This window comes from Athene cunicularia (genome assembly GCF_003259725.1).
Source record: "Athene cunicularia isolate RWA chromosome 4 unlocalized genomic scaffold, athCun1 chr4_part3, whole genome shotgun sequence".
Taxonomy (NCBI): domain Eukaryota; kingdom Metazoa; phylum Chordata; class Aves; order Strigiformes; family Strigidae; genus Athene; species Athene cunicularia.
The window spans coordinates 8,939,747-8,966,552 of NW_020799100.1; the positions used below are offsets into that span (position 1 = coordinate 8,939,747).

General features: G+C 42.7%; 1 protein-coding gene across 2 annotated transcripts in view; it reads right to left on the reverse strand.

Annotated features, from left to right (window-relative positions):
* Positions 1-6: 6 nt before the first annotated feature.
* The window catches only part of CAPN6 (calpain 6), a 67,435-nt gene continuing 40,635 nt past the window's right edge, over positions 7-26,806 (reverse strand). For both annotated transcript variants that reach the window (XM_026848868.1, XM_026848870.1), the window contains 10 exons: positions 26,395-26,603; positions 25,806-25,998; positions 21,921-22,114; positions 18,973-19,050; positions 17,542-17,737; positions 14,198-14,320; positions 12,902-13,104; positions 12,116-12,237; positions 5,127-5,263; positions 7-3,110 (listed from right to left, as the gene is read on the reverse strand). In XM_026848868.1, the coding sequence (XP_026704669.1) occupies positions 2,928-3,110; positions 5,127-5,263; positions 12,116-12,237; positions 12,902-13,104; positions 14,198-14,320; positions 17,542-17,737; positions 18,973-19,050; positions 21,921-22,114; positions 25,806-25,998; positions 26,395-26,603 (1,638 nt within the window). In that variant the 3' untranslated portion in view covers positions 7-2,927. The remainder of the gene's footprint in view (positions 3,111-5,126; positions 5,264-12,115; positions 12,238-12,901; positions 13,105-14,197; positions 14,321-17,541; positions 17,738-18,972; positions 19,051-21,920; positions 22,115-25,805; positions 25,999-26,394; positions 26,604-26,806) is intronic.

Below are 26,806 nucleotides of genomic sequence, written 5' to 3' on the forward strand. Positions count from 1 at the left end.
GGCTGCGCCGCGGGCGCTCCCATCGCCCCTGTGCTGGGCCGGAGGAAAGCCAGAAACCGCTGCATCAGGACACGCAGTCGGTTCCAGGTTGGATCAGCTCCTGCTGATGGGCAAGGCCTGCCGGCTCCAACTATATACACCCAAACATTAATAAATGCAGCAGGGGTACAGACATCCTTCTTGGCCTCAGCATGCCTGAGCCTCCCCATCACTGTACTGGCATATCCTCAGGGCAAGGCTGAGAGCAGCAGAGCGCCACTGGTCAAGGGCCGCCTATCCCCACACCACGGGACAAACTGTGGGAATGTCTTGAGCTGACATAATCATCGAGGCCTAAAAATCACCATCACCCACTCCACCCTGACTTCCCTCCTGGTCAGGCTGTGCATGACAAACAAGTGGCAGGCAAGCTCCCTCTGCCCTGCTGACACTGGGGACGACCCTTAGATGCTGACGGGGGGTGGCGGTGCTGGGAGCCAGGGCCCAGGGCTGTGGGGCTCAAAGGCAACAGCCAAGGGACCCCCCTCCAGCTTGGAGGTGAGATGGCTTTGTGCCCGTAGTGGGCTCAGGCAAGGTCTTGGATCAGGCAAACGCTAGGGCAGGGAGGCATAAGCCTCCATTCTGCTGCCAGCTGCCTCAGTTCGCGGGAGGGAAGGCAGCCTGGCTGTGCTGGGTGCCATCTCCAAGAGGAACCTTCTTCAGGCTAAATACTGACCCAGATCAATCAGCTGGCCGAGCCAACCCCTCCTTACTGCACCCATCTCATACACAACAGCCCCTGGAGAAACGTCTGTCTGAGAAGGGGGTTATACAGCATGACCTACTCTGCTCCGCCTCAGAGTGCTCTCCCGCACGCCTTGCTGCCCTGCGCATTGCAGTGCGGGGCTTTAACCATGCTGGAACGCCAGCAAGGTGCTCTCCACCCATATGGTGAAGCTGTGCCAGGCCGGCTGCTGTCACCCCTTCTGCCACACTGCTGAGAAGCAGCTACCACAATGTTAAATAGCGCATTAGGAAAAGCGAAGCAAGCAGGTCTTAGTGCAGAGCTATGACAGCCCAGACTGACTTGCAGTTCCCTGCGTGACTTGCCTGAGCTCTGGTCTGTATGAGAAAGGTTCATGCTTTTTTAAAAAAAATGTAGTTTACAAACATATCTGAGAGTAAGCAACACTGAAATTATGTGTTTACAGAAAAGAATTACACTTGCCTGTGGAGCTGTCAACTGTATGTAGTTCACATCTGACAAATGCTCTGCGTGCAAAATGGCTTGAGCCCAAGCTATTTAAAAAGAGAGCTGGATTTAGGTACTTGGTACGTGCAACTAAACTGATGGCAGTATAATATCAGTCTTATATTCCATCTCCAACATGTCAGAGAAAGCATTTTCCTCCCACAGCAATGATCCTTTTGGAGCCCTGAGGAGACTTCAAAACCTTTTGTGAAAACACTAATTCTACTGAGGACCATTTTCTAAACTATAAAAATCACACAAAATGGCTGAAGTGGTTACAAGGTACATAGAAATCCAAATTTCCCAACTGTACAAAAGGCAGAATAGTCATCCTTTAGCTTCACTTTTCAAGACCAGAATTTGCAGCCATATAAAATCCATTTCCAAGAGGTCTAACACAGTGAGCCTCTTACACTGCCAGAATCACTGCACAGCTTGACAACACAGAAATGTCTGCTAGGAGGAAACCCTGCCATCAGTCTATATGCAAAAGTTAAAATGAAGTCTGTACCAGAACCCTGCTTTGAAGGAAATGTGAAACAATACCTGTCCTCCATTATACCCAAGTTAAACTTCATCAAAGAGGTCAGCTCTGTCAGCAATAAACTGACGCAGAATTTCAAGAGTGAAGCCCGTTACCTGCCAGGGTATAGCATCTTTGGTTTACAAACGCATACTTGTCATGAACTAATTTTGTCCTCTTTCAGTCTGGTGCTACCCATCACATCTAATGAAGCAAAATGAGTGTTATTCCATTTTTAGCACCATGTGGATTAAACAAAGTCTCCTTAGCAAGGAGGCTCCCATTACTGAATTTGTCCTCTGAACAAAACCACAGCTGAATTGTGAGGTGCCCTTCTCTTGGCCAGAGATATCAATTTGTGAGTCATTAGCTTGAGGTGGAGAATAGAAGAATAAGAAAGTCAATCTGAGAGCCTTTTTGCGGGCAAAGCTCTTATTTCCTGTGGTGTTTGAAGAGGCGCTGCAAGACCTGCCCTTCTGTTTTAATGTTTCCCTGGCATGACTGATCCTAAGGCTATGACCTATGACTGAACTCTTCGAGTCATGACATTTTTGCCAAGGAACAGAAACATCTGATCTGTAACAGTAACAATGACATTCATTAGAATTTTTATATGTCTATATGGGGAAAAAAATTTCTAGTCAAAGCTTAAAAAAAGTCCCCCTCCCAAATACCACCTGGCAGTGAACAAGGACCGAGCCATGGGAATCCCCCTTGCACTTGCCACCCCACCAGCCTGCTAGTACGTGAGGATATCGATGCAACTGTTCCTGCCTGCATCCAGTCCCACTGTTGAGAACAGATGACCAAGTGCTGGGGACCTGTGAGAAGAGTCACGTGTGCCTCCAGCTTGTGTGCCATGAGCTCCTGAAAGATGCTCCTGGGGAAGATGGTCACATCTTAATGAGCTTATCTGCTAACATTTAGTGTGGCCCCTCTTCTACTGTATTTGCTGTATCATGAACATATATGTGTATCAGTATGTATTTTTCCCTTTTTAAAAGCCTCTCTCCCCATTATCCATGATAATGTGGAGAGTTAAGAGAGCTTTTTCTTTTAAAAGCGATTATGATTATGTGCAACCTTTGCTCCTGAGTCATTCACACAGAAAGCACAGACAAGCCCCCCTGCTGTGAGGTGACAGCTCTGTCTGGCTCTGCGGGGCTTTGGTATTCATAGCTCCACGAGGTCATCGCTGGAAAAAACCTTGACAGTGATGTGACCTGGCACCTCCACTGCTTCTCGGCTGCCTCTCCCTCGGAGCTGCAGAGTCTGCTCTTCTCTGGGGTCACTGGGTGAAGCTGCCAGCACTGCCTGTCCGAGGAACTGATCGCACAAGACGTTGCTGTTCCAGACCTAGAAACATTGGAACGGGAATAAACCCAGCTGAAGCAGTGTTCTCTCACACTCCACCTGAAAGGGTTGTGCTGGAGGAAGGTCACCCCCATTAACCCCTTGAAAAAGCAGTGAGGAGAGGGCATACATCTAAATTTAACTGTCTAGAGAGCATGTGGAAGAATCTGGATTTGCATGTTCGTTTACATACACTACGCAAATAAGGAGCTAAATGCAGCTTTTTGCTTTCTAGGTCACAGCCTGCCTAGAAGAGGAATAAAAATTACCTGTTTGAGCTCATCAGCAGTAAAAAACTGCATGCAGTCAGCTGCTCTGTGCCACTCTGCCTGCTTGTGCTCACTTCTACAGTGTCTTCAGTGCTCTTCCTGACTGTGTCAGAGCCAGGTTCACACTGCTAGACCAAGGCATGGCAGTAGTTTTGGGGTCCTTGGACATGTCCTTTGTCATTACTCAGGATGAGGTTGGGCATATGGCAAGTAGCAACTGAAATGGTGTTAAATAGTGTGTTTTGCCTCTAGACTCACATGCCAGTATTTATTTGGTCTGTGAAGTTCATAGTATCCAACTTCCAGTTATCCTGGAAAAGTCAAAGTGTCTGAGCTGCTGTTGTGGTTTAACCCCAGCCAGCAGCCAAGCACCAAGCAGCCGCTTGCTCACTCTTCCCACCCTCCCAGTGGGATGGGGGTAGGAGTTGGAAAGAAAAAAAAAAAAGTAAAACTTGTAGGTTGAGATAAGAACAGTTTAATAACTAAAGTAAAATATAATAATAATTTTTAAATATAATAATAATAGTATTGAAAAGGAACATAACAAAGAGAGAGTAATAAAGCCCAAGCAAAGACAAGTGACGCTCAATGCAGTTGCTCACCACCCACTGACCGATGTCCGAGCATCAACCTGCCCCTCCCGGCCAACTCCTCCCAGTTTCTGTACCCCTGATACTCCCTTGGCTAGTCCTGGTCAGCTCTCCTGGCCGTGCCCCCTCCCAGCTTCTTGTGGATCTGCTCACTAGCAGAGCATGGGAAACTACAAACTCCTTAACTTAGGATAAGCACTACTTAGTGACACCTAAACATCAGTGTCTTATCAATATTATTCTCATACTAAATCCAAAACACGGCATTGCTCCAGCTACTAGGAGGAAAATTAACTCTACCCCAGCTGAAACCAGGACAGCTGCACACTGTAGAGAGATGGGTTGAGGTCCTATGTGTAAATCAAATCTTTACTAAGGATTAGGCAATCCTGCACATGCCAAGAACACAGACCATGTTCCATCAGATATTGTATCAGTTCCCTCTAACCCATAACTGCAGTCTGTGGTTTGAGGGATAACACCGCTGTCATAACACTCCTTCTATTTATAATACTTGCAGAACATACCTGTTAGTTCAGAGTACTATGGCACAGGAGTACCATCCACCAGCACTGTATCAGGCAGTGAAAAGTCAGAAATGTATCTCTTCTTGCAACACTATTTCAATTTCTGGCACTTACATGCCACAGTGATTTGATTCACAGGTTCACTCTAAGATCTCCCTATACTGATGAAGAAGGCATAGTCCTTAGTATTTGCCTAATACTAAACAACTGTATATATTAAACTGAAATGCCATTCTACTCTCCCAAAGTTTTCCTGGACTACCTCATCTAAATACCAAGCTCTGTTTCTTCACCTAGTGCTAAGGTAAACAGTGTGGTCCAGTTCCCAGAGGACTAGAATTCAAGGTAAAAAACTTCTTAATAGCTTTAGTGTTATTTCAAACACTGACTCTGGACAACACTTGGTTTTCTTTTGTCTGTTTTGTCAGGTATCAAATAAGGCAAAAGGTAGTTCTGTAAATTCCTTCAAAGCCTTGGCATGGAAGAGACCTAGAGCAGAGTATCAGTGGAAGAGCTGAATAGCTCCAGGCATAGCCCAGTAAGGGGAGCAGAGTTTCTCAGACATCAAGCCCAGTGATGCTGTTACGCTCCCCTATGTGCCTTTAGCAGCCCACTCTGCATGGCGTATCTCACCTGGACAATGATAGGACTGTCGATGTTCTTTCTGTAGAAAATCACTTGTGTGTCGAAGATGGCATTGCTTGTATCATGCTGCACAGGGGAGCGCATGCTTTGGTTTTCACACTTGATAAGCACATAAGGATCTGCTCCTAAAACACAATCAGCAGCACAGCTCTTAAGACACAGAACAGCAGCTGAGACCTTCCCAAAACCCAGCAGAAGCAATCCCCTCCTGTGCCTGGCAGCACCACTGCGACTGAGCACAGGAACAGGGCATCAGAGCACCTCACACCCCCTGCGAGCTGCCCATCACCAGCAGAGCTGAAATACCTCATTCTTGTAACAACTGGATGCTCAGAGCTGGAAACCAAGCACCATTTGCTGTGAAACCAGCTCACTCACAGACCGGACTGAGATCTTTCCACATTCCCTTGCTGTGCATCTTCCTGGCTCCTCTAACAGCAAGTCTTCAAAGTGACACTGAGCTCCCCAACACTGCTCTCGATGGGACAGCCAAAATGCTTCTGTGCATGTGCAATCTGATATGTAGTTCTGGGCACTGAGGCCAAAATGGAAGGTAAAAACTGTTCATTGTCCTCAATTCTGATGGAGGCCAAGAACAGGAATGGCACAGAACTGCTGTTAGATCACTGAATGCGTACCTTAGTGCCCACCTTTATAGTGCCTAGCTTCAAATTGCTGTCTACTGTATTTTGATATGAGTATCAGTGTTAGGAGGTAGTTTTCAAGACGCAGTTTCTCTTCCAGAAACTAAAATATTGTCAAAATGCAAAAACATTTTGTAGGAGTACACTGGTTACAACAATGTTTTCTGTGGGAAACTGTCAAAGCACATCCTCCAGAGTTTTTAATTTCATTTCTATTTTCTTTCCATTCAAATAGGGAGCAAGCATTTATTTGGAAACACCTGCCTTTAGCCTCAAACAGAATGGACTGTTCCACTTTCTAATCAACTTTAATTAAATATAGGCGCTACCATTTTTAAAAATTTTTGTCCATTCCTATTGTTAATGACAACATATCTGTTTTTCCACACCTTGCTACTTTTTAGATATGGATTTTAAATAGACCCACTGAATGTAAGTCAGACTCATGATCTTTTCTTACACACATTTCATCACCATCTACTTGAAAATACCACCACTGGGATGAGAACCATAAGGCAGCATAATTTTAAGGCAGCTTTAATTTTTTAACAGCTCATACCCAGGATGATTCTCCTCAAACACATCACTCACTTGCAGGAATGGATACCAACATCTCACACAAAACAAACCACGTACCAGCTACATCCAAAACAGAAAGAGCTACTTCCACTTACAAGAAAGAAACGGATATTTCTATATGCTGCACTATGATTACACCTGGCCAGACATGCGATAGGCCTGTTACCCTGACAACATCTCACACTTTCAATAGCAGGTAGCAATATATTGGCTTTTCTGATAGGCAATTACTTTTTGTGTCACTGAATGTGTGGATTTAGCTCTGGGGCACGGGGCAGCACCATGCTGTGTAATCAGTGATGGAAAAGCTCCCCCCTTTGCACAGAGATTTGGAAGATGGATCTGAATAAAATGGGGTCTTGCATGAAATGGTGTCAACTACTTTGGCTGAAGGCAAAGAGCAAAGCAACATCTGATTATTTACAGTAATTAAAAGGGGCATAAGAAGGATTGGGGAAAGGACAGAGCTTAAAGAGTTAACAGGTTGATCTACTGGATGAGGGAGCTGTTAATGAAGGGACTTGCTAAGTGAAAGGAAAAACAAAACTAACATTTGAAAGATTCAAATTCTCAGAAAGAGCTAGACAAGAGGTAGAAGAGGAACATGAAAGGTACGTGCACAGCATGACCTCATGGCAGTGCTGAATGGTCAGTTGTATCAGGAGGACTGGCTCCAACTCCAGAACAAAATAAAGAAATGGGAGAGCTGCACATGTGGAATGAGACCGGAGTTGTTCTCAGCTACGGTTGGCCCAGTTCTTTGCAGCTCTGGGCCTCGTTTATTTACATTACAAAGACAATGCAGAAAGGGCTACTATCATGGAAAGCAACATCCTAGTATTCGTCATGAGCTGGGAATGAAAACAACTGGAGCTGCTACTCTGGCAAGTGCTCTGGCAGTGGAAGGAGGACCGGGTTCAGTTCTCAGGCACACATATGACTCAAGCTATGCCTTGAACACTGTGTATAAACACCTGTTTCATCTCAGTCCAGTGGCCATGCTGTTGTATTGGGAAACTGTACAAAAGAACAGTGCGAAGGAATAAGTTGAAATCTGTAAAAAACAGAAACATTTCAACAGTAATGACATTTCTAAGACTTAAAGAAATCTGTGCACAGTAGTCTAAGGATAACTTTTTTAAAATTATTTAAGAACTGGACAGAGGATCTAACATCCACATCCTTCAGCACTGTACCAAAACAAAAGGCTTTCTAGAAAATGTTATTGAGAAAAAGTTCTCAGAGACATTGCCATTCTTCTCCAGTTAGACCATTCTTACTGGTATATGGAGAGCTATGACAAACTCAGTCACTGGAAAAAGGCATGGGCCAAACAGTGCAGACACAGTGCTGAGACACAAGCACTGCCTTGGGAATTACGACCGGTTGTTTTGCCTTTTGCAGTTGAGTTGTTGCTCATGTGATACGTCTCATCTTCTCCTGCAATACCCATAATGAAAGGGAGTCTTTCCACTGGCATCAGTAAATCATCCTCCTCCTCCTCCTCCCATCTCTGTTCCATTTTCTCTCTGCTTCCCTTCTCATGCTTTGACTGGATATTTACCAGCTGCTTTTTGCCTTCTCCTTCCTTCTATTTCTCAGACTGCTCCCAGGGCAACTGCCATTAAAGGTACCAGGTATGTCACATACCAGGGATCACAATACCTAGTTTAGAAAAGAAATAGTGAAAGACAATTAAACATGTGAATTCAGTGGGAAGACTTAAAAATGAAAAAGGTGATTTGTTCTCAAAGATAAGCTCTTGGGAAAAGAGTGACAGACAGCAGTGAGAGCAATTTTTAAAACAGGCTTGGGAATGAGAGACAGCAAATCTCCAAGCACACAGTGCTTCCTCATCTTCTTGCAAACCTGCCCCTGCATTTGGCTCACAGTTGGATCAACTTCAGAACAAGCTAACTCAGAGAGAGGTACTTCCAAGAGAAGCGGCCTGTATGCATTCAGAATTGAGCCTGGGCAGCTAGATTTATCCACTATTCATGACAATGGCAAGCCATTCATTATTTTTTCCAGACAGGGCAATGGATCAAAGACAGCAGCAAGATGGAGATTTCCAATAAACATTTAAAATAGAGATTAAACAACTTTCCTCTGGCAGGGAGCAGGGTTCTGATGACAACCAGCTCGTGAACTAGGCTGGATGTGCGCTCACTGTGCAGTCTTCATTGTCTTCCAGTTTAAAGTAGCTGCCCAGAAATTTGTGCTAAGCACAACTCTCAGATGGCAGTGATGGGCTTATGTGAATATCAGTGCATTCGAGTCTAAAATCTCTCTCTATCCTAGTTACACCAAAAAATGCTGTCTGTTCAGGCTGCTCTTACTTTTCTGCAACTACATACCCCAGTGTCAGAGTATAGAGACATCCTGATGTTTTCAGGACAGTTTGTCACAGAGATATAATGCCATGTCTCAGTTCTCAGGAACTTCAGGGTGAATCATAACCTCCTCATTTATCATGAAGCTTTGTCTTCTCTCTCTGCTAAGGGACGATAGTGACAAACCAGGCAGGTGGCTGGATAAGGCGGAATATAGCTGACAGATGACAGAGACTGAGCATAAAAAAAGAAGCAGCTTGAGAGCTGAAATGCTGCAGATCAGAAGGTGAAGAAGTCAGGAAACCCTTGTGAAATGCAGTGGGGCTGATCAGACAACAGTTCACATAAAAACAAGTTGTCAACGATGTTCTCACCAGAAAATGAGTAGACTTTGTGTAAGGTTCTCTTAGCAGCAGGCAAACAACCACATAATTTACCTATTTTCTACTTGAAAAAACATATTCCTAACCTGAAAGAAAACCTCTACTCGTCAATACTAACGGCAATTGCTGTGTGGCCTCTTCCCTCATCTCACAGTATTAATTAGACAGGAGGCTGCTATTTACTTTTAAATCTAGTTCTCATCAGCAAATGCCCCTGGAGCAGCAGGTAAGGCTGGTATTTTGGTAACTGCTCATGTGACTCTGAGGTCTAAACTCACTTCTGAGGAAGCTGGTCTTTTTCAAATGCCTGGTTGCTATGTCTCTTTGAGATAAGCATGGGAGAGGGTCCAGATGTGGATCCAGAGAAGCTAGAGAGGAGACGAGAGATGACAGGGAGTTGCATTCTTCTGTGACAGTATTAGGAAGCATTCTTAGCCTATAGGATATTTAATGTCCCTGGACACAGTACTAGTGTAAATCCAGCCGGCCAGTGTGCTTCAAGGAATTTCTATATCCACTCTTTTAATCTACTCCCAAAAAACCCAAATGTGAGAAACACGTACTGTACCCAGCTTCTTATGTTACCAAAATGGACTCTAGTATCAGTTGAGAGCTTTGCCAAATTTCCCAGCAAGGTGCCCTTAGAAGGCAGAGTGCCAGTTATGGGCGTAATCCTTGTCATTGCGCAGCTTGATTTTATTGTGTAGCACAAATGTCAGCAGTATACATTTGGCTTCATGGCTTTTTTATTAACAGTTCCTACTTCACATGTCTGAAGCTGCTATAAGATAACGGCATTCTGCAAGTCAATCAGTGAACGTACTCTGTGAATTGGAGATATTTATAGGAAAAAAAAGGCTAATAATGGAAGATTCAAACAGGGATTTCACAGCAGAATTCAAGATAATGGGGAAGCTACTGAAGTGAAGTAACTCGGCTCTCCTTCAGTGCTCCCTGAATGAATGAGATTTGGAACTACAGGCTGGAAGGAGACAAAGGCTTTTACTGAAAGCTTTATGTTGATACAAAGGGAAGATATTTTAACTTTTATGGTAAAGTTTTATTCAAAGTCAAACAATAAGATTCATTTAGGTTTTGTGTTCAAAGCCCCTTATGTTATTGATGAATTTAAAAATGACATGTTGTTTCACACAGGGAAATGGAAACACTTCAGAAAAAAAAAAAAATTGACAACAGACTTTTTTTCAGCTACTTGATGAATTCAGTACTAGTTCACAAATAGAATCACTTGACCCAATTACGCATTTTTTCAGCAGATAAAATAATCAAGCAGAAGTTTTGCTTAGGTTTAAACAGAAAATCTGTGAGTCCACTTCCTACAGACAGTTCTTCCCACAATACGTTACCTTTTCAGTTTTGTCAGGGTAGTCATCAGCACAACACTGGATGCTGAAATCGAAGTGGAATAAGATGCTTCAACTTAACCTGGCCATGTGTGGTAGTACTGAGTCCTAAAGGTATTTGGGCTACACTGTAACTAGAGTATTTATTACACATTGGTTATAAGTCCTATTTGTGTATTTCTGAGAGTCTGTGTCACAATGCACCAAATCTCACAATGCTCTCTGAGCTCAAGCCTGGTCTTTGGCAGCTGCAGGCAATTGCTTTTAATGATCTTGTCAAGGCTGTAATTGTGCTAAAGATTGTGAAATGCTAAGGGTGGAGAATTGGATTTCATTGCTTTATGGCAGGGAATGTTAGAGAAAAATATTTAAGGAATTAAAAAAAAAAACCACCTCACACCCTTAAAAATGAAGATGTCCTTCACAGGGCAAGAACATGAACATACTGCCTCTTTTCAATGCACTGCTTTGCTATTCTTGTCACACATAGCCCCTTCAGTCTCACCCATCCATCCTGCTTTGCTGAGAACGTGGAGCCATACCGCCTGTTTGACTGAGGTGTTTGTGGCTTCTGTTTTTCAAGAAAAATATCAGGACAAACAAACTGAATCAATTTTCTATATCTTTTCTCTCCAGTGTGCCTGTGCCCTGAAGAGACAACCACACTTAAAAGAAAGTGGTTTTCACAGTGAAAAGTACATTCAGCACTGCTCAGTGGGTGCCAGGAAAAGCTATAAAGGGGACTGTAAGAAAACTGTGGCCAGCTGGTGGGAGAAATTTTACAACTGCTTTGTGAGACTGAAGATGAACTGTACTACAGGTCTCAGTCTAGTGCCTTGTCTACCACAAGAAATTAATACAACTGAGCTCCACATCTTAAACCAAAGAGAGCTGAACAGTTATCTGGAGCAAACACAGGAGATGTTTCAGGAACCTCTTGAAGTTTTCTGTTCCAATTTCACTGTAGTATCTCTGCTCCTTTGCTTTCTCCCTACCCACCACTCAACGCTGGATGTGTCTACCTTTTTTTGTTGCACTGGTCATGGAAAACGAAGGGTGACAGAGAGTATAAGTAGAAAATAAGGAAGCAACTGACAAGTGGACAAGACTCCTAATTAACTGTCAACATCAGGTCCCAGACAGACATTTTAGTGTCCTTCAGGACAATTCATTTGATGTGTAGATACACAGTCCTGTACAAGTCATTTAACCTCTCCCTGTCCTAGTTTACTCAGCTGAAAATGGTTGTTGAAAACCTTAATTTCCTCTCTGAAGTGCTATTAAGCTTGTAGCAATGAAAAACAAAGTGCTCTGAAAGCTATGAAATGACATTGCTGAGGTAAGTATAATACACTCCATGAGTCTCTGCGATTCAGCTGTCTCTCTGGATATTTTCCATTCAGAAAACACATAACCCTGAAAGGTCAATTTCTCAGAAGGGTCTGGCTACTACTGCCCATCTGGACCAGCATAGATGACACATAACTCTTGCTGGTTTGCCTCATCTTATTCATCTGATCTCTCCTTTTGAGCAATTTTACAACGTGCTGTAAAGGAATTCCCATAAATCTTCAGTTAGTTTGGATAATTTCTGATTGCTTACATATCAACTTGGATCATCTTTAGAGGACTGAAAACGCCCCTTCCACTCTTTCAGGCTTGCTTTACACTTACCACCTGATCTGTCTTGCTTCTGTAAACCTTCTGCAGAATGAATTTTGATTTGGGTGACTCTGCGTGGATAGCCGCAGAGAAGACTCCAACATGTCATTTTAGGCTTATCTGCCTTCAGCTCCCTGAAAAATCATGGGAAAAAAACTGAAACAATGAATGTCAAGCAAAACAATCAATGGTTGTGGAAATTTGGCATTTATGAGATTTGTACTTTTTCCTCATCTACCATTTTGGAACTCTGTGGTACAGAAATGACAGACTTAAGAAATAAAAACAGAGCAAAGCAAAGTAAACCAAAATGTGTTATTCTTCACATGGCAGCAAAAAGTGGCAGAAAAAACCCCCAGACTTTAAATCATGGAAAATAGTATCAAAGAAAAAAAATCAGCGAGCATGATTCCACAAAACACTCGTTTTGCCCTTGCAGACAACCACTGGTTTCAAAGGATATGGTGAGAGAAATGAAGAGTAACTGTAACTGCAAGTACCAGTGCTCACTGTTCTGACCTGGAACTGGAGTTAACTACAAAAGCCAAACTAAAAGGTCAAAAGAGCCAAACTGAATTGTCCGCTAGGTTCCTACGTAAAAATGTCCTGACCATGCACAAATCCCAGTGAGCCATCTAGCGATTCTTGGAGGTGACCTCGACCATCTCAAGGGCCTAGTTCTAGAGCTATATGAGCTAGTAAGTCAGGGATATTTGAGGGCAACCAGGCAACCATTTCCATGGAGGTGCAGCCAGTGTGGGCAAGGGAAGTTCTTATGTAGCTGCGAATGCAACCTACCTGAGTTTTGATGGCACATCTGTGAAGAGTCTCAGGATAAACTTTGTAACGATGCCAGGATGATATGTAGTTGGGATAAGGATGTAGCGGCCTTTCTTAAGGATCCTCTTCAAGAACACAGTGCGTGTGTTGATGTACAGAGATGTGGCCACTCTCTCCTGCACAGTCAGCTTGTGTAGTCGATAGCTTCTGTTATCCTCCACCTACCGCCACAGAGCAGTATAGGGATTAATGCAAGGAGGGATATCAGAGCTTACAGGCAGGAATTTCCCTGTGCATCACACAGCCTTTTAAGGGCAGAAAAGACGATGTGCAATAAAGGCAAATGGTTTGGCAAATGGTTTTTCACCCCCTGAATTTATGTTTTATGTTTTGTTCTAAGTCTTGAAGCGGTGCTTAACTATGAATATCCTCTTCAGGGAACTGATATTTGCCACAGCACAGTTAAAATATAAACCTTTCCAAATTAGATATATAGGCATGAACAAAACAAGGCAAATTATGCTACCTTCTGTAATGACACTTTTCAATATATGTGGTTAACAGGTGATTGTCAAATGAATAGGTGTGATGCAGATGTCAGCAGCTCTGACTGTTAAAAACTGCCTATTTTATAGGCTAAGGCCATAGACTCAGTGTAGTCCCACTAGCTATAGCAACAGATAAAATAAACCTGATCCTCAGTGAAAAAGCAGATGCATAGCTGTTTCTCTTGCTTTCCTCCTCCTTTCAGTTCATATGCTTTCATTTTAGTCAATTTGCCCTGGGAGTGCAATTAAATTACTATTTGAGATCCCTTTGGTTCCTTTTCACATATGCTCATTGCCTACTCACTGCTCCAGCTTTTGAAAGCACTCTTGACTCTTGTTTCTAAGCGGCAAAAGAAAAACTCCAGACTTTTTAAACTCATTCACGTGGTTGTATCTGCTGATGAAATGGAGGCAGCAGCCTCCAGTGAGGAGAAAAAAACCCTCCATGTTTCAAGCATTAGTATTTTTTTTTTGTCTTTCCCTTCAAAGGGGGTAGAAAGAGCACTTAAAATTCTTTTACAAGAGGGAAAAATTATTTATGTTCCTCTATTTCCAATAGAGTTTGAATTGAACTAAATTCAATTTAGCGCAAATAGTCTGTCTAATATCAGTTCTGGTGCCTGAGTGCAGTACACATGTAAAGCTCGAGTTGAGAGGAGAGCCAGACCCCACAGGATAATCATGCCTCTATCTGCCAAAGATCTCATTGCCAGGATGAAGCAGGACTGCTGAATAAACTAAACCAGGAGTGCAGATGGCTGCCTACCTTGAATATTTCAAAGCCAATTGGGAAGCTGTCTCCCTTCCCTTCTTTCTTGTATTTGCGGCGATCCTCCTGTTGTAACGACACCAACACTTTGTCTTCAGTCTTCTTAACATCAAAGATGTACTATTAGAAGAGAGAAAAGGGTAAGCTGTTAGAAATGCCTTAGGATACTGAGGATAAAGCCATCACCAAGGAAATATGTGCATACAAAGGAGGCAAATGAAAATACATTTGGGGGTGAGAGAAGAGTTCTCCATATAACAGACATTCCCAGGAATTCGCACCTGAACATTAATGCTAGTAATAAGGATCTTTAAATCAAAAGTATCCGAGACACTGAAACAGGTACTTCACATAAAAGACAGCATGAGACTGTATTACAAAATAACAAGGCAGCAGAAGAGAACATCTCCTGTGAAAGCAAAAGACAATAGATCAAGTTTTATTTAGATATATATATAAATCAGGAGCGAGATAAAAAAATAAAACCAACAGACTCCAGGCAGGGTCTCTGATATTTTTTGATTCTAACTTGGATATCTAGACAGGACCCGTAAATTTCAAACATCTTTGTATAGGACCTGCAAATGAAGGAATATTCTAAATCTTAGTTAAAAAAAACCCCAACCCCCACAACTTTTTTCCTCACCTACAACTTCTATTTAATATAAGAATGACAGGAATGCTAATTTTGGACTTTCTCAGTTTTCCTGAAAATCTTAGGAATACCCAGTAAAAAGAGCTAAGGAGGACTCCTGGATCTTCAACAGGCAAATCTTTTATCCAAACTGTTTAAAGTAACTTGAATCAACTTGGGTTTAAGACCAATCAAAGGAATTTATTTCAAGTTTAGGAGGCAGTTTCCATCTCAATAAATCAGTCTTGAATTGCTTACATCATTATCACTACCAGACCAGTTCATGAGTAAGTACATCCCCTTTCAGTAGACAAAAAAGGTCATACAGGTACTTCTTTATATGACAGAGTTAAACATTCAGATTCATTCACTATTAGGGACTCCTTTAAATTTTGGGGGTTTTGTGCATATAGAGGGCAAATCTGAGTTGTCAGAACCAATGGAGGGCAAGAGGACACTATTTATGCCAAGTTTAGATAGATCTTGTACTCTTCCATCTTGAAAAACCTTTAAATGCAAAGCAAACAAATAAAAGCAAAAAACTGCAGTGGTGCACAGCTGGGTACTATGGGCACCACACGTTCTGATTTCAGCCAAAATTCTCAGATAGTGTGGAAAGGAATATCATCAGTGATTCAATTCCCCTCTCCCTGCTCCTCCAAAAGCTGCTAAAAACCAAATCCCCATTGAGTTTCCTCTGAGGTAGATACTGAGATTTCCTTGGTTACTGTTGTGGAATGATCCCCCGTAATGACTTCACATCCCTCTGTGGTTAGAGCTCTGCAGAATAAGGCACTGTCATATTTCTCATCCCTGACTCTTACTGTCTCAGCCAGTGTCACACCCACATGGAGGAAACACCAACCTCTAGCAGAGTTGGCTGAAGCACAGTGGTATTGGAAAGAAAATCAATACATTCCCAAGCCTCTGGGCTTCATTAGTTGTTCATGGTATTTACAGTCAAGATTGGCCTCCTACAGCACTACTGCTTGCTATTCTGGGCTGGCTGTTTTTTTGGTATAAATTCAATGCTTCTTTGTACTCTTATTTGTGTGCTATATCAACATTGTGTCAGAGAAAGCACAGGACCTTGAAGAGAGTCCTAGGGGTTGTAAAGAGCCTCTACAGAGAGAATCTAAAGAGCAACATATAAATATGCAGCAACACCTCGTAAGGCATATTTTAATTGTTGCCCCTGTTGAACCATATGGAGTGTTACCTAGTCACATAGCCTAGCGTGCTCCAGGGCAAATGGAGGTGTGGAAGGGGAACTATGGAAGTGTAAGAGGGCTCTCTTGGTCTGATGAGAGGTATGCAACTGCAATCATCTTTGATCTGATGACATTTCAGCAGTCCTAAGGGGTAACAATCTGGAAATCAGTAGGTGGCTGTAGGAATACATATATACTTGGCTTAAATTCCCTTCTTTTAAAGGGACTGGAAGTGTCACAATCCCTCTCTGTACAGAAAAACTTCACAGGAGGCCTCAGTGCCAGGCATTTCACTTGGGGAGAACAGACAGAGATTACCTAGACTATGGTAGTATGTGCCACAGTAATTTATAACGGCCCTCAGCGAACATAAATGTGTTCCAGCACTGCTATTAAGAGCCTTTTAATCAACTGGCCTAGAGATAAAATTGGAATAAAAAGAACTTCCATTGCATCGGGCATTGCACTACCCACAGCATGTATGTTTTGTTCTCTGTGGCAGCTAAACGCTTAGAAATGAGACCCAGACAAGCACTTGGAATAGATCCAGAATCATACAGAGGAATATCTGAATAGAATCACCATCTGGAAATGAGGCACTGACAGAAGACAGAGCACTTCTGTCTGGACAGATCTTCTCCTTCTACACCTATATGACAGGATGAGTTGGGAGTCTGAGATTCACTCCTAGTCTGAACAGCAAAGGCTGCACTTTCCCAATATCCTGCTATGAAAATCGTGGGGTGCAGACAGAAACCTCCCATACAAGTGCAGAGAAGCAGACAAGAACATCTTTCATTAATCTAAAGTATGTGGTGAACTACAAAAGAACAGAAAGGTCAATTTTCAAAGTAATAACTAAAGGAGTAAGCACACAGACCTCATTGACATTAATGGTAGTTTTATGCTTGAATTTGCATGCACTGGGATGAAAACATGCAACACTGAGAAGGGCAGGAAGGTGAGAAATGGAGTAAGGATGGATGAACATATAAACTGAATAGATTGAAAGTTACCAGGTAGGATGAAACAAAAAAATCTGTAATGTTGATGAGAGGATGAGCTTGGGGAAGAGACTGGATACTTTCAGAATCTTAGATTAGTGGAAAGGGACATGAGCTAAACACAGAGGGCCAAACCCTCAGACTGTTTTAGGATGTTAAGTAAATGGAGTTCTGTCATTATAAAATCAGACTTGCTGCTATTTTACAACTGGGAAACTGAAAGAAGTCCAGACAGGACTTTACTAATCTTGGTGTGTCTAATTCATCAGCCCCAAACATGATCAGTACCAAAAAAATACCTAAACTCTTTACTGAGAGATTTCACAGAAATCACTGAAACATGCTGTGAGCCAGCATACTTCCAGAAGACAGAGACTGGCAATGAGATTTCTGTCAAGTAATCACTGCTAACTCCTAAATAGAAGAAAAACTTCAGAAACCCTAGCTAACATGGACACACTTCAATACCTCACAAAATACAAGGATTCCCACCTGGGGATTCTGAAGGAAGGTCTCATTGTTATCAAAGCATCCACCAGAGCGATTTAGCAGGGGCTCTGAGTCCTTTGCCCAAGCCCCATGCATCATTTTCTTCTCCCAGGTCTTGTGGATACTGAAGTAGGAGGTATTCACAATCCGGCAGATGTCCACATCAGTGAAATTCTTACACCAGTCCTCAAACGTCATCCTATTCCATGGGACACCAGGAAAGTAACAGTAAAATAAACAGTGACAATCATGCAAGGAGCCAAACTAACACATGAAATCTTCCAGTAATTTAAGAGGAGGCATTGCTCAGCTGTCCAGAGAATAAACTGATTCACTGGAATGTTCCCCATGTGGAAATACTTGTGAAGCCACAAACACACTATCTGAGAACTTAATTTAAAGAAATATCACCTCAGTGTGTTTGGTCAGCTCTGGATTTGTTCTGTTGCAGCATTTAAGCCTAAAGGATAGGTTATATCTAACAGGCTGGATTAGATAGCACATATTTTGCAAAGGCAAAAGAAAAATACCTGCAATGAAAGCACTATCCACTCCTCATTATTATGGTCCATATTGTTACATCTGTCCATAAGCATGACTTGAACCTCTGTGCTCTGGACATAGCTTTTATTTAGCACCATCTCAGTGCTATAACTTGTGCCTGCTAAAGTGACTGACTAGATTGAAGAGCAGTTAAAAAAACATTCACCTCCTCTAACAGCTTGGTATCTCTGAACTACTATCATGTCCTGGCTTATTAATGGCCCAGAACCAAACCATACAGCTGGCTTCCAGTTGCCAGTTCTGACAAAGCCAAGCAAACAGAAGACTATTCATACTAAGCCCTACTAACACACTTGATGCAACACTGATGATCTACTGAAGAAGCTGCTGAACGGCCTCCGTGTATCTAAGCTTTAAGCAGAGTCAAAATCATTAGAGTTCTAGAGATTCTGTAGAGAACAAGCACTTCTCATGCCCATGACGGAAAACACTGACAAATACCAAAATTCATTGACTGCAATTGTATTTACAGGTACCTCAGCCATGCTTGACCTAGAAATCCTACAGATAGGCACAGTAGTCGGTATACAGGATTGACAGTGTGTTCAGTATTTCCCATTCTGTCATGTAAACCAGCACATGTGTTATTTCAGATTCTGAGTTAATGTCTTAAATATATATAAAAGATTTTGAGGGTGTTTGAAACTTTTATTTACTAAGAGCTACTAATTTTGTTTTACTAGTTTTTAATCCATTTTTTCTGTTTTTCTCTGTTATCCCTTGAGAGTTTAAAAGAAACAGACTTTGTGCCAGGACTCAATAATCTTATCTATTTGGGGAAGTTGTTTTTGAAGCTGTTAAATGGCAGAAATAATGACAATTACTCCATGTAGCCAGTATTTCCAAACCCTTCACATGACTCGCACTTACCAGAACTCTCCATCATTCTCAAGAGTGAGTCCCAAGCTCTTAGATTCTGATTTGCTGACTTTTTTCCACTCCTCAGAACTAAAACACAAAAAAGCAAAAAGAAAAAAAAAAGAGTTAAAAAAAGAACAAAGATGATTAATAACTTTCATTAAAAACTCTCACCTGCAAACAAAATACAAGTAAAATTATCTCATGGTCTCTTGTTATAAAGGTAACATTGGAGTACTGAAAGGGCAGATGATATTTAGGAAAAAAGTGTGGGGCTTATAGGAGGAGTTTTAAAACATTAATTGCATAGAAAGCTACTGAAAAACAAAGATGTGAATGGGAAATTGGCACAACTACAGTAGAACTTTATTCACAACCTCCCTTAGGACTCTTAAACAGCTGGTTTGGAAGGTTGTATGAGATTGACTACATTCCCTGAAGTTCCTTCAAAAGAAACCAGGTTTTCCTCCTCAGGAGCTTATGAGCACTTCACTTAGACCATTCTCTTTGTCTTTCAATCTCCTTAAATAAAACAGACCTGAGGTTTGAGATTTCCCCAGAGAGCCTTTGAGAAGAAACTGTTGCTGCAGGAGCCTAGTGTCCAGTTTCCAGAGTAACACTACACTGCATAGACACTTCATTGCCTACATTAGCATAAAATTTACATGTTTTGCATTTGTCCCCTGGGGCACCTGCCTCTTTCCACTGACTGCAGGGGAACACAAGATCCTAAATACAAGTAGTCTGAGGCCTGAATCAGACAGCATGATAGAAGACAGCATAAGACCCTTCCCTAATGTGTTACATTAGACAAACAGAGCCAGAATTCCCCAGTCCCTTTCCAAAAGTACTTGGATGATATAGTTGAAGGTGGCTGACAGGAGGGAGAGGAGGTTGCTTTCAATAAGAGACATTTACTTAACCTATTTGGAAATTCTCAATTTAATTCTGTCAGGCTAAAAACCATGGGCCAACCTCAGACTCCTCAGTGCTTGTGCTGAAATGAGTGGCAGCTGTGCCAAGACAAGAGCTGGTGGGGAACCACAAGGGCTTAAGTTAAACAAGACACAGTAGCTCTTCTGCACATTCTTTGCATTTCACTTGAACCAAACTCTTTGAAAGAAATAGATTTTTGCTAGCTAAAGCATGGAAGACAATAACTTAATATGCTGTTGTTAAGAACATTGCATTATTATAATAGAATCATGGAACTATAGAATGGTTTGGGTTGGAAGGGACCTTACAGATCATCCAGTCCCACCCCCCTGCCCCGGGCAGGGACACCTTCCACCAGCCCAGGTTGCTCCAAGCCCCGTCCAACCTGGCCTTGAACCCTGCCAGGGAGGGGGCAGCCACAGCTTCTCTGGGCAACCTGTGCCAGGGCCTCACCACCCTCACAGGGAAGAATTCCTTCCTTACATCTAATCTGAATCTCCTCTCTTTCAGTTTAAAACCATTACCCCTCATCCTATCCCTGCACCCCCTGATGCAGAGTCCCTCCCCCCTTTCCTGTAGCCCCTTTAAGCACTGGGAGGCCGCTCTAAGGTCTCCCCGGAGCCTTCTCTTCTCCAGCTGAACCCCCCAACTCTCTCAGCCTGTCCTCACAGGGGGGTGCTCCAGCCCCTGATCATCTTTGTGGCCTCCTCTGGACCTGCTCGAGCAGGTCTGTGTCCTTCTGATGTTGGTGCCCCCAGAGCTGGACACAGAACTGCAGGGGGGGTCTCACGAGAGCAGAGCAGAGGGGGAGAATCCCCTCCCTCGCCCTGCTGGCCACACTGCTCTGGATGCAGCCCAGGACACGGTTGGCTTTCTGGGCTGTGAGCGCACATTGCTGGCTCACAGTCAGTTTTCCATCCACCAATACCCCCAAGTCCTTCTCCTTGGGGCTGCTCTCAATCCACTCCTCGCCCAGCCTGGATTTGTGCTTGGGATTGCCCCGACCCATGGGCAGGACCTTGCACTTGGCCTTGTTGAACTTCATGAGGTTCACACTGTCCCACCTCTCCAGCCTGTCCAGGTCCCTCTGGATGGCCCATCCCTTCTCTCCAGCGTGTGACCGCACCACACAGCTTGGTGTTGTTGAACTTGCTGAGGGTGCCTCGATCCCACTGTCCATGTCGCCAAGAAAGATGTTAAACAGCACCAGTCCCAACACCAGCCCCTGAGGAACAGCACTTGTTTCTGCTCTCCATCTGGACATGGAGTTGTTGACCACTGCTCTTTGAGCATGACCATCCAGCCAATTCCTTATTGACCAGGTGGCCCATCCAGCAAGTCCATGTCTTTCCAATTTAGGGACAAGGATGTCATGCAGAACAGTGTCAAATGTTTTGCACCTATTATTTATTAAATGCTAACAGTGTCTGGTAAGCAGTGTTGAACTGTAACATCCTAGTTAAGCGTTTTTCATGTGTAAATTGCAGTGATGGAATATATTCTCTCCAGTAGTCATTTCTGTCTCTGTAGGGGTGCCTGCTAAGATCATGGCCCATATTAAAATTCATTAGAAAATAATTCAAGAAATTACAAATATGGCAATTTTACAGCATTTTTCACCAGTCACTTAAATTATCTAAGAATAAAAGACTTATACCATCCCAGCAGCTAGCAATTACAGATGAGAAACTGAGTCACAGTCAAACTCAGTGATGAAGCTGGGGACAAACCTCATGTTCTTGACTCATCACCTTAATCATAGGCTATTTTTCTACTCATGCTCCAGTGTGGCAGAACAATGATGCGTACAGTAAACTAAGGCCCAGGAAGCCATAACCTCCTGGCTCTTCCAGAATGTGTCTATTTGCTCAGGGAATGCTATACTTGGGAAGAGATGGCACAACAGTTCAGCCATCACTGAGTATTGCAGACTGATGTCGTGTCTCAGTGCTTAACCATGCATCTAACACCCAGTGGCCCCAGTCACAGTTTCATTCCTTTGACATGGGATTTTCACCACTTACTTGTCACTCCAGGCACCGTTCCACTCTCTTTTTCCCCAGGGGTTCCTCAGTCTGATCATGAACAGCTTTTCTGCCTTAAAAGAGAATATGAGCCTTTCTCCAAGGCGCAGCTTCCGAATTGCTGTCACTGAGTAGGCATGGCCAACGACAAGACCCATCTCTGTCTCCACTTCATTGGTTCTGCCAGAGGAAGCCTTTAGCACCAAGAATGACAATTAAAAAAACCAACTTGCATCGTTGAGGGACTTGACAGCTATGCATTCAAGGAGCACAACACGGAAGGCTTGTCTTCTTTTGCAGAGTTTTACATTCCCTACCCAAGTGATTTGACTATGTGGGAAAACAACAGTACTGGGGCTCAAAACTAGTGGCTCACTAGTCTGGTCTTTTGCATTACAGTGTCTGACAAGTCCTAGAAAATGAACCAGAGCAGAGGAGAGTGAATACTGCCTGCTACAGCCATTCTGTTTCCTTCTGGTCTCAGAGAGTTAAAGACCAGGCTGATGGACAACCTTTATCACCCCTTCCAAAATCCTGTAATCTTCACTCTTCTGTATACTGATGTGCTCAGACATAGCACTGTCTGGTGGTGTCCTCGACTGGACACTTTGTAGGGCCTAAGGATTTAGCTGTTTCTGTGTTGGGGTAAATTTGATATCCAGGAAGAACTACTGGCTGTGAGTAAAATAGAGGTCAAAGGCAAGAAAACTTTCTAGCCATTTGTCAAACCCGTCCTTTACCTCACTTGTGACCTGTCAGGCCTCTCCTATGTGGCAGCTGCAGGCTTTCTTAGGAACTGGGTTTGCTCCTCACAGACTTCACATAAGAAGCCTAGTTTCCTGCAGTAATTAGGTAGTAAAATGTCCTGCTCGATGACCTCAGCCTGATCAGATGCTGATCTAAGAATACATAAAAACTGTAAGCTCTGAAAAAGACCACAGTTTAATTTAATGCATCCAGATCAAAATCTCCTAAGTATACCTAAAAACAGAAGAGCAGTATAATATAGAGATGCTGGAGTTGCTTTGGATGACTGGCTCTTTACAAAGCCAGTACAATGCTGCTTCTGAGCAACACATACCAGGCAGGACAGGGGAAAAAGTAAAGCTGTGAGTGTTATAACCCTTCTTCTGAGCCAGACACAATCCAAATGGTCATGCCTCCATATCTGTCACACTCTTGTGGGAGCCAGCACGGGCATCTTTGCACGGAGCCATATCCAGTCTCTCACCTATATTGGGCTACAACCCATTGGGCCTTAAGACACTCCCTTGGACAGCAGAGAAGGAAGTTTTGACTCAGTGCAGTTCTTTGCATGTAAACTTGTAATAATCTAATTAAGAGCTCAGTGATCAAGCAGGCCTTTGCTCTGATGGAGAGAGATGGTCTTCTTAGAGTTATGAAATGCACATAGTACTTTCTCAGACATTTTTACCCATTTTATAATTTCTCTGGTCTAAACAGACAGGGTCCTTCTCCTAAGGCAGGTCTTGCACTGATACAACAGTGTTCAGTCCTCAAAGATAAGAAATCAACAAAAAAGAAAAAAAAGAAAAAAAAAGAAAAGAGAAATTTCTATCAAATTGGAACTGACAGATGGTCTGGCAACTATGAGACTCTCACCAAGACCTCTTTGCCTTTCACCGACAACAGCTCCTAAAGAATCAGCTCATGTGTCACACCAAGACTGGCTGACATTTCCAATGGGTTTGGGCTTTCTCCAACGTAACGTTTGCATTTTTCACAACTAAAAGCAAACAAGTGTCCTTGACAGTATGGGAGTCTGTAATCTCTCCTGCTCCCTTTATTATCCCCAGGCATTTCTTACTGCTGGGCTGCCTTTCCCACCTCATTCTGAAGGCATTTATTTATTTATTTAAATGAGATATTTAAAAATCTACTGTCTGTTCAAATTTCTAAGTGGTGAAGCTCAGGGCTATTTTGTAACCCAAGGAAAATGATGACATGTTTGTAAGTCACATCAATGTATCGATTTGAGTATTAAATATTCTATACCTAACAATCTTCACTGTGTGTATAATACATCTATCAAAAAGTGATAAATGCAGACAACTGAAGCCAAACCAATAGGAACAGCTCCTGTGTAATCAATGTTTAGAAGCATCTGTGTTTGACAGACAGAAATATAATGCCAGGAAAAAGTGCATTATAACTCTCTAATTAACTGCTTTTTAAAATAGAACCCCTTGTACTTAGCTTATCTTCTCACCAGATCCATGTTAAGAAACTGAACTGCCCTAGCATTTGGGAGCAACCTACCAACCCAGAAACAATGTTTACAACAACAATTCACACCAGGAAGTCTGATCTGCCAGCCTGGTCTGAGCAAACCAGATGGAACTCTTTCTAAATAAAAATTCAGACCTTGTAAAAAAGGTAAAACAAACACCAAAGACCTAGAACTGGTTTCTGAGCTGTTGCATGATGTTGCTGGGAGGGACAGTTCAGGACTCCTGTTCTACCTCAGCTGAGTTCTCAGGTTCAAATTCATCTCCCAGAAGGTACCACATGATCCTCTTCGATACCGTGGCACTGTTGCAGGGCAGTGCATAACCAGGGCCAGCTAAACAGGTAATGTTCTCAGGCATCTCCAAGCATGGCTGATTTTATCTTGTTCTAGACAACTACATAATTGCCATGATACTTGCAAGAAATTTCTGAATGAACCAACACCTGGGGGTCCACTAATTTACACTACAGGTATGAAATAGTTAAGTGCTACAGTAATATGATCTTTGTTTCACAGATGGTGAAATTAAAGCAAAATGTTTTAGTGATTTAACTGATTCCACATAAGATTAGCCTTAGCCAAGGTCTTAAATTGGAAGTAGAGGGCATGGGAGTAAGATGCAGAAGCACACCTAGATGCCAACCCTTCAGCTTCTAGAGAACAATCTCTTTCCTACAGGCTGCACTTTAAAAATAAGTTAAAAGCAATCCTTTAGGAAATATTCAGGTGCCATGACAGCTTGTTAACCTTCCATGTGCGGTAACAGCTTTCAGACAAGGTGATAATTCCAGTGCTACCCAGTCATGGCCTGACATTGCAGACTTGGATACAAGGTGAGTTAAGCCTCATTGTCACTTGTTTCCCTCCAATGGCAAGCAGCTGTGTAAGGCCCTTGTCTGCCTGCGGTTTGTGAAGTATGTAGCACCCTTCGGGAGCTGCTGCTCCTCTGCCTTCTAGCACCTCAAGTGAATGCAGAGCGGTAAAGCTTCCATGGAAGGCAACCCTGTATTACCCTTGGGGAAGGCATCCCCTCTCTATGGACTAAGGGAATGTCAGGGTCTTGGCCTCCTGATGTAGGCACCTGCCTCACATTAGTCAGCATACGCAAGTTTTGCTGGTTAATTCTCATGGGGAGTCTTATTAACAAACAGTACTACCTGAATAACCAAGTGAACTCAGCTTTTCAGAACAGCTTCAGTGTTACACTGATGAGACAACTGCATCATCACAATCAAAGTCAAGAAGTCTCAGCTCGTGCCAGCAGAACTCTTTTCTGTAAACAGATTTCCCTAAGAAATAAAGAAATTGAACACTGCCATCTGGACTGTAAATTAGGGCATTCTAGGTGGATTACCCTCAGGTCAATACACAACTGCGACCATTCAGAAAAAAATAGTATTTCAGATCCACAGTAAAGTGGCAGCACAAATGGCTTTGCGGTTTTGTGATTGTATTTAGTGGCTCATGGAGCTGTACATGGCTGACAGCACTTGCAACTTGCTGACTTGTTCCATGCAAAGCTTTTCCAAAGCATACAAATGAAGGACATACTCAATAGGCTAATAGTAATATTGGTATTTTTTCCAGATTTTTTAAATTGAAATAACTCTTAAAATCCAGCTTTCTATACATACCGTAATGGAACAGCTGATCAACCCGCCTCTTTTATGCACTTTTAGCAAGTCTTCAAACAGCTTCATCTGCTCAGAAATAATCTCACCATATTTGCCCTGTACCAAATCAATAGATTCTGCCACTGCTCCAGTGAAATCCACAATTGCATCCGCAGCACTGCCTCCATCGAGGGCTTCATAAGATCCAGCCAGCCTGAAGGTAACACAGAACATTCTCAATCACAAGGTGGCTATTAGAAATGCTCTAATTTGGCTCGAATGTAGGTAATATATTTGTGTCTCACCAAGGAAAAACAAAACAGAAAAAAAACCCAAAACAGCAGATGCAGATTGCAGATAAACGTTTGCTGGGTTTCTAGGAAAGGAGTGTATTGATCCTTAAGGCTTCGGGCTGCTGAAGTAGAGTGCATTGCACTCTTTTATGATTCAACTCCTCCATGCAGATTAAAGGAAGATTTAAAATTCTTTTTTAGGTTCTCTACTAGCAGCAAACCTAAAACCTATGATGTATGTATGACAGAGTTGAAAGACAAACAGATGGACAGAAGGGACAGCATAGAGGACTAAAGGACAATGAACTAGCTCATACTTTGCATAAGCTTTCTCCAGTAATGCGCTCCAGAATTCATTTTTCACATTGGAATGGCAGTAGATCAACTTCCCATCCATTGTTGGCAGCAGATCATCAACAACCACCTCTGTCCATTCTCCAAAGCACCAGAAACGGAAACGGAAAATCCCAGCATATTCTTCCGGGTTTTTAGGGTCCCATTCTTGTTCGTTAAAGTCTGGAATCACCTGAGAGACCACAGAAGGGAAAATTCAGCAAATGCACTATGTTAAGATTTATTCAGAGTGCAGAGAGCATACATGACGCTGGTGTTCAGCTTCATGAACAGTTGACCTTAAATAGATGAAGCAGTGAAAAAAGTGATTTTCGTACAAAGCCAAATATACTCCCAATTCAGAGAATCTTTTAGGAAAGTAAAATTGAAATTGAT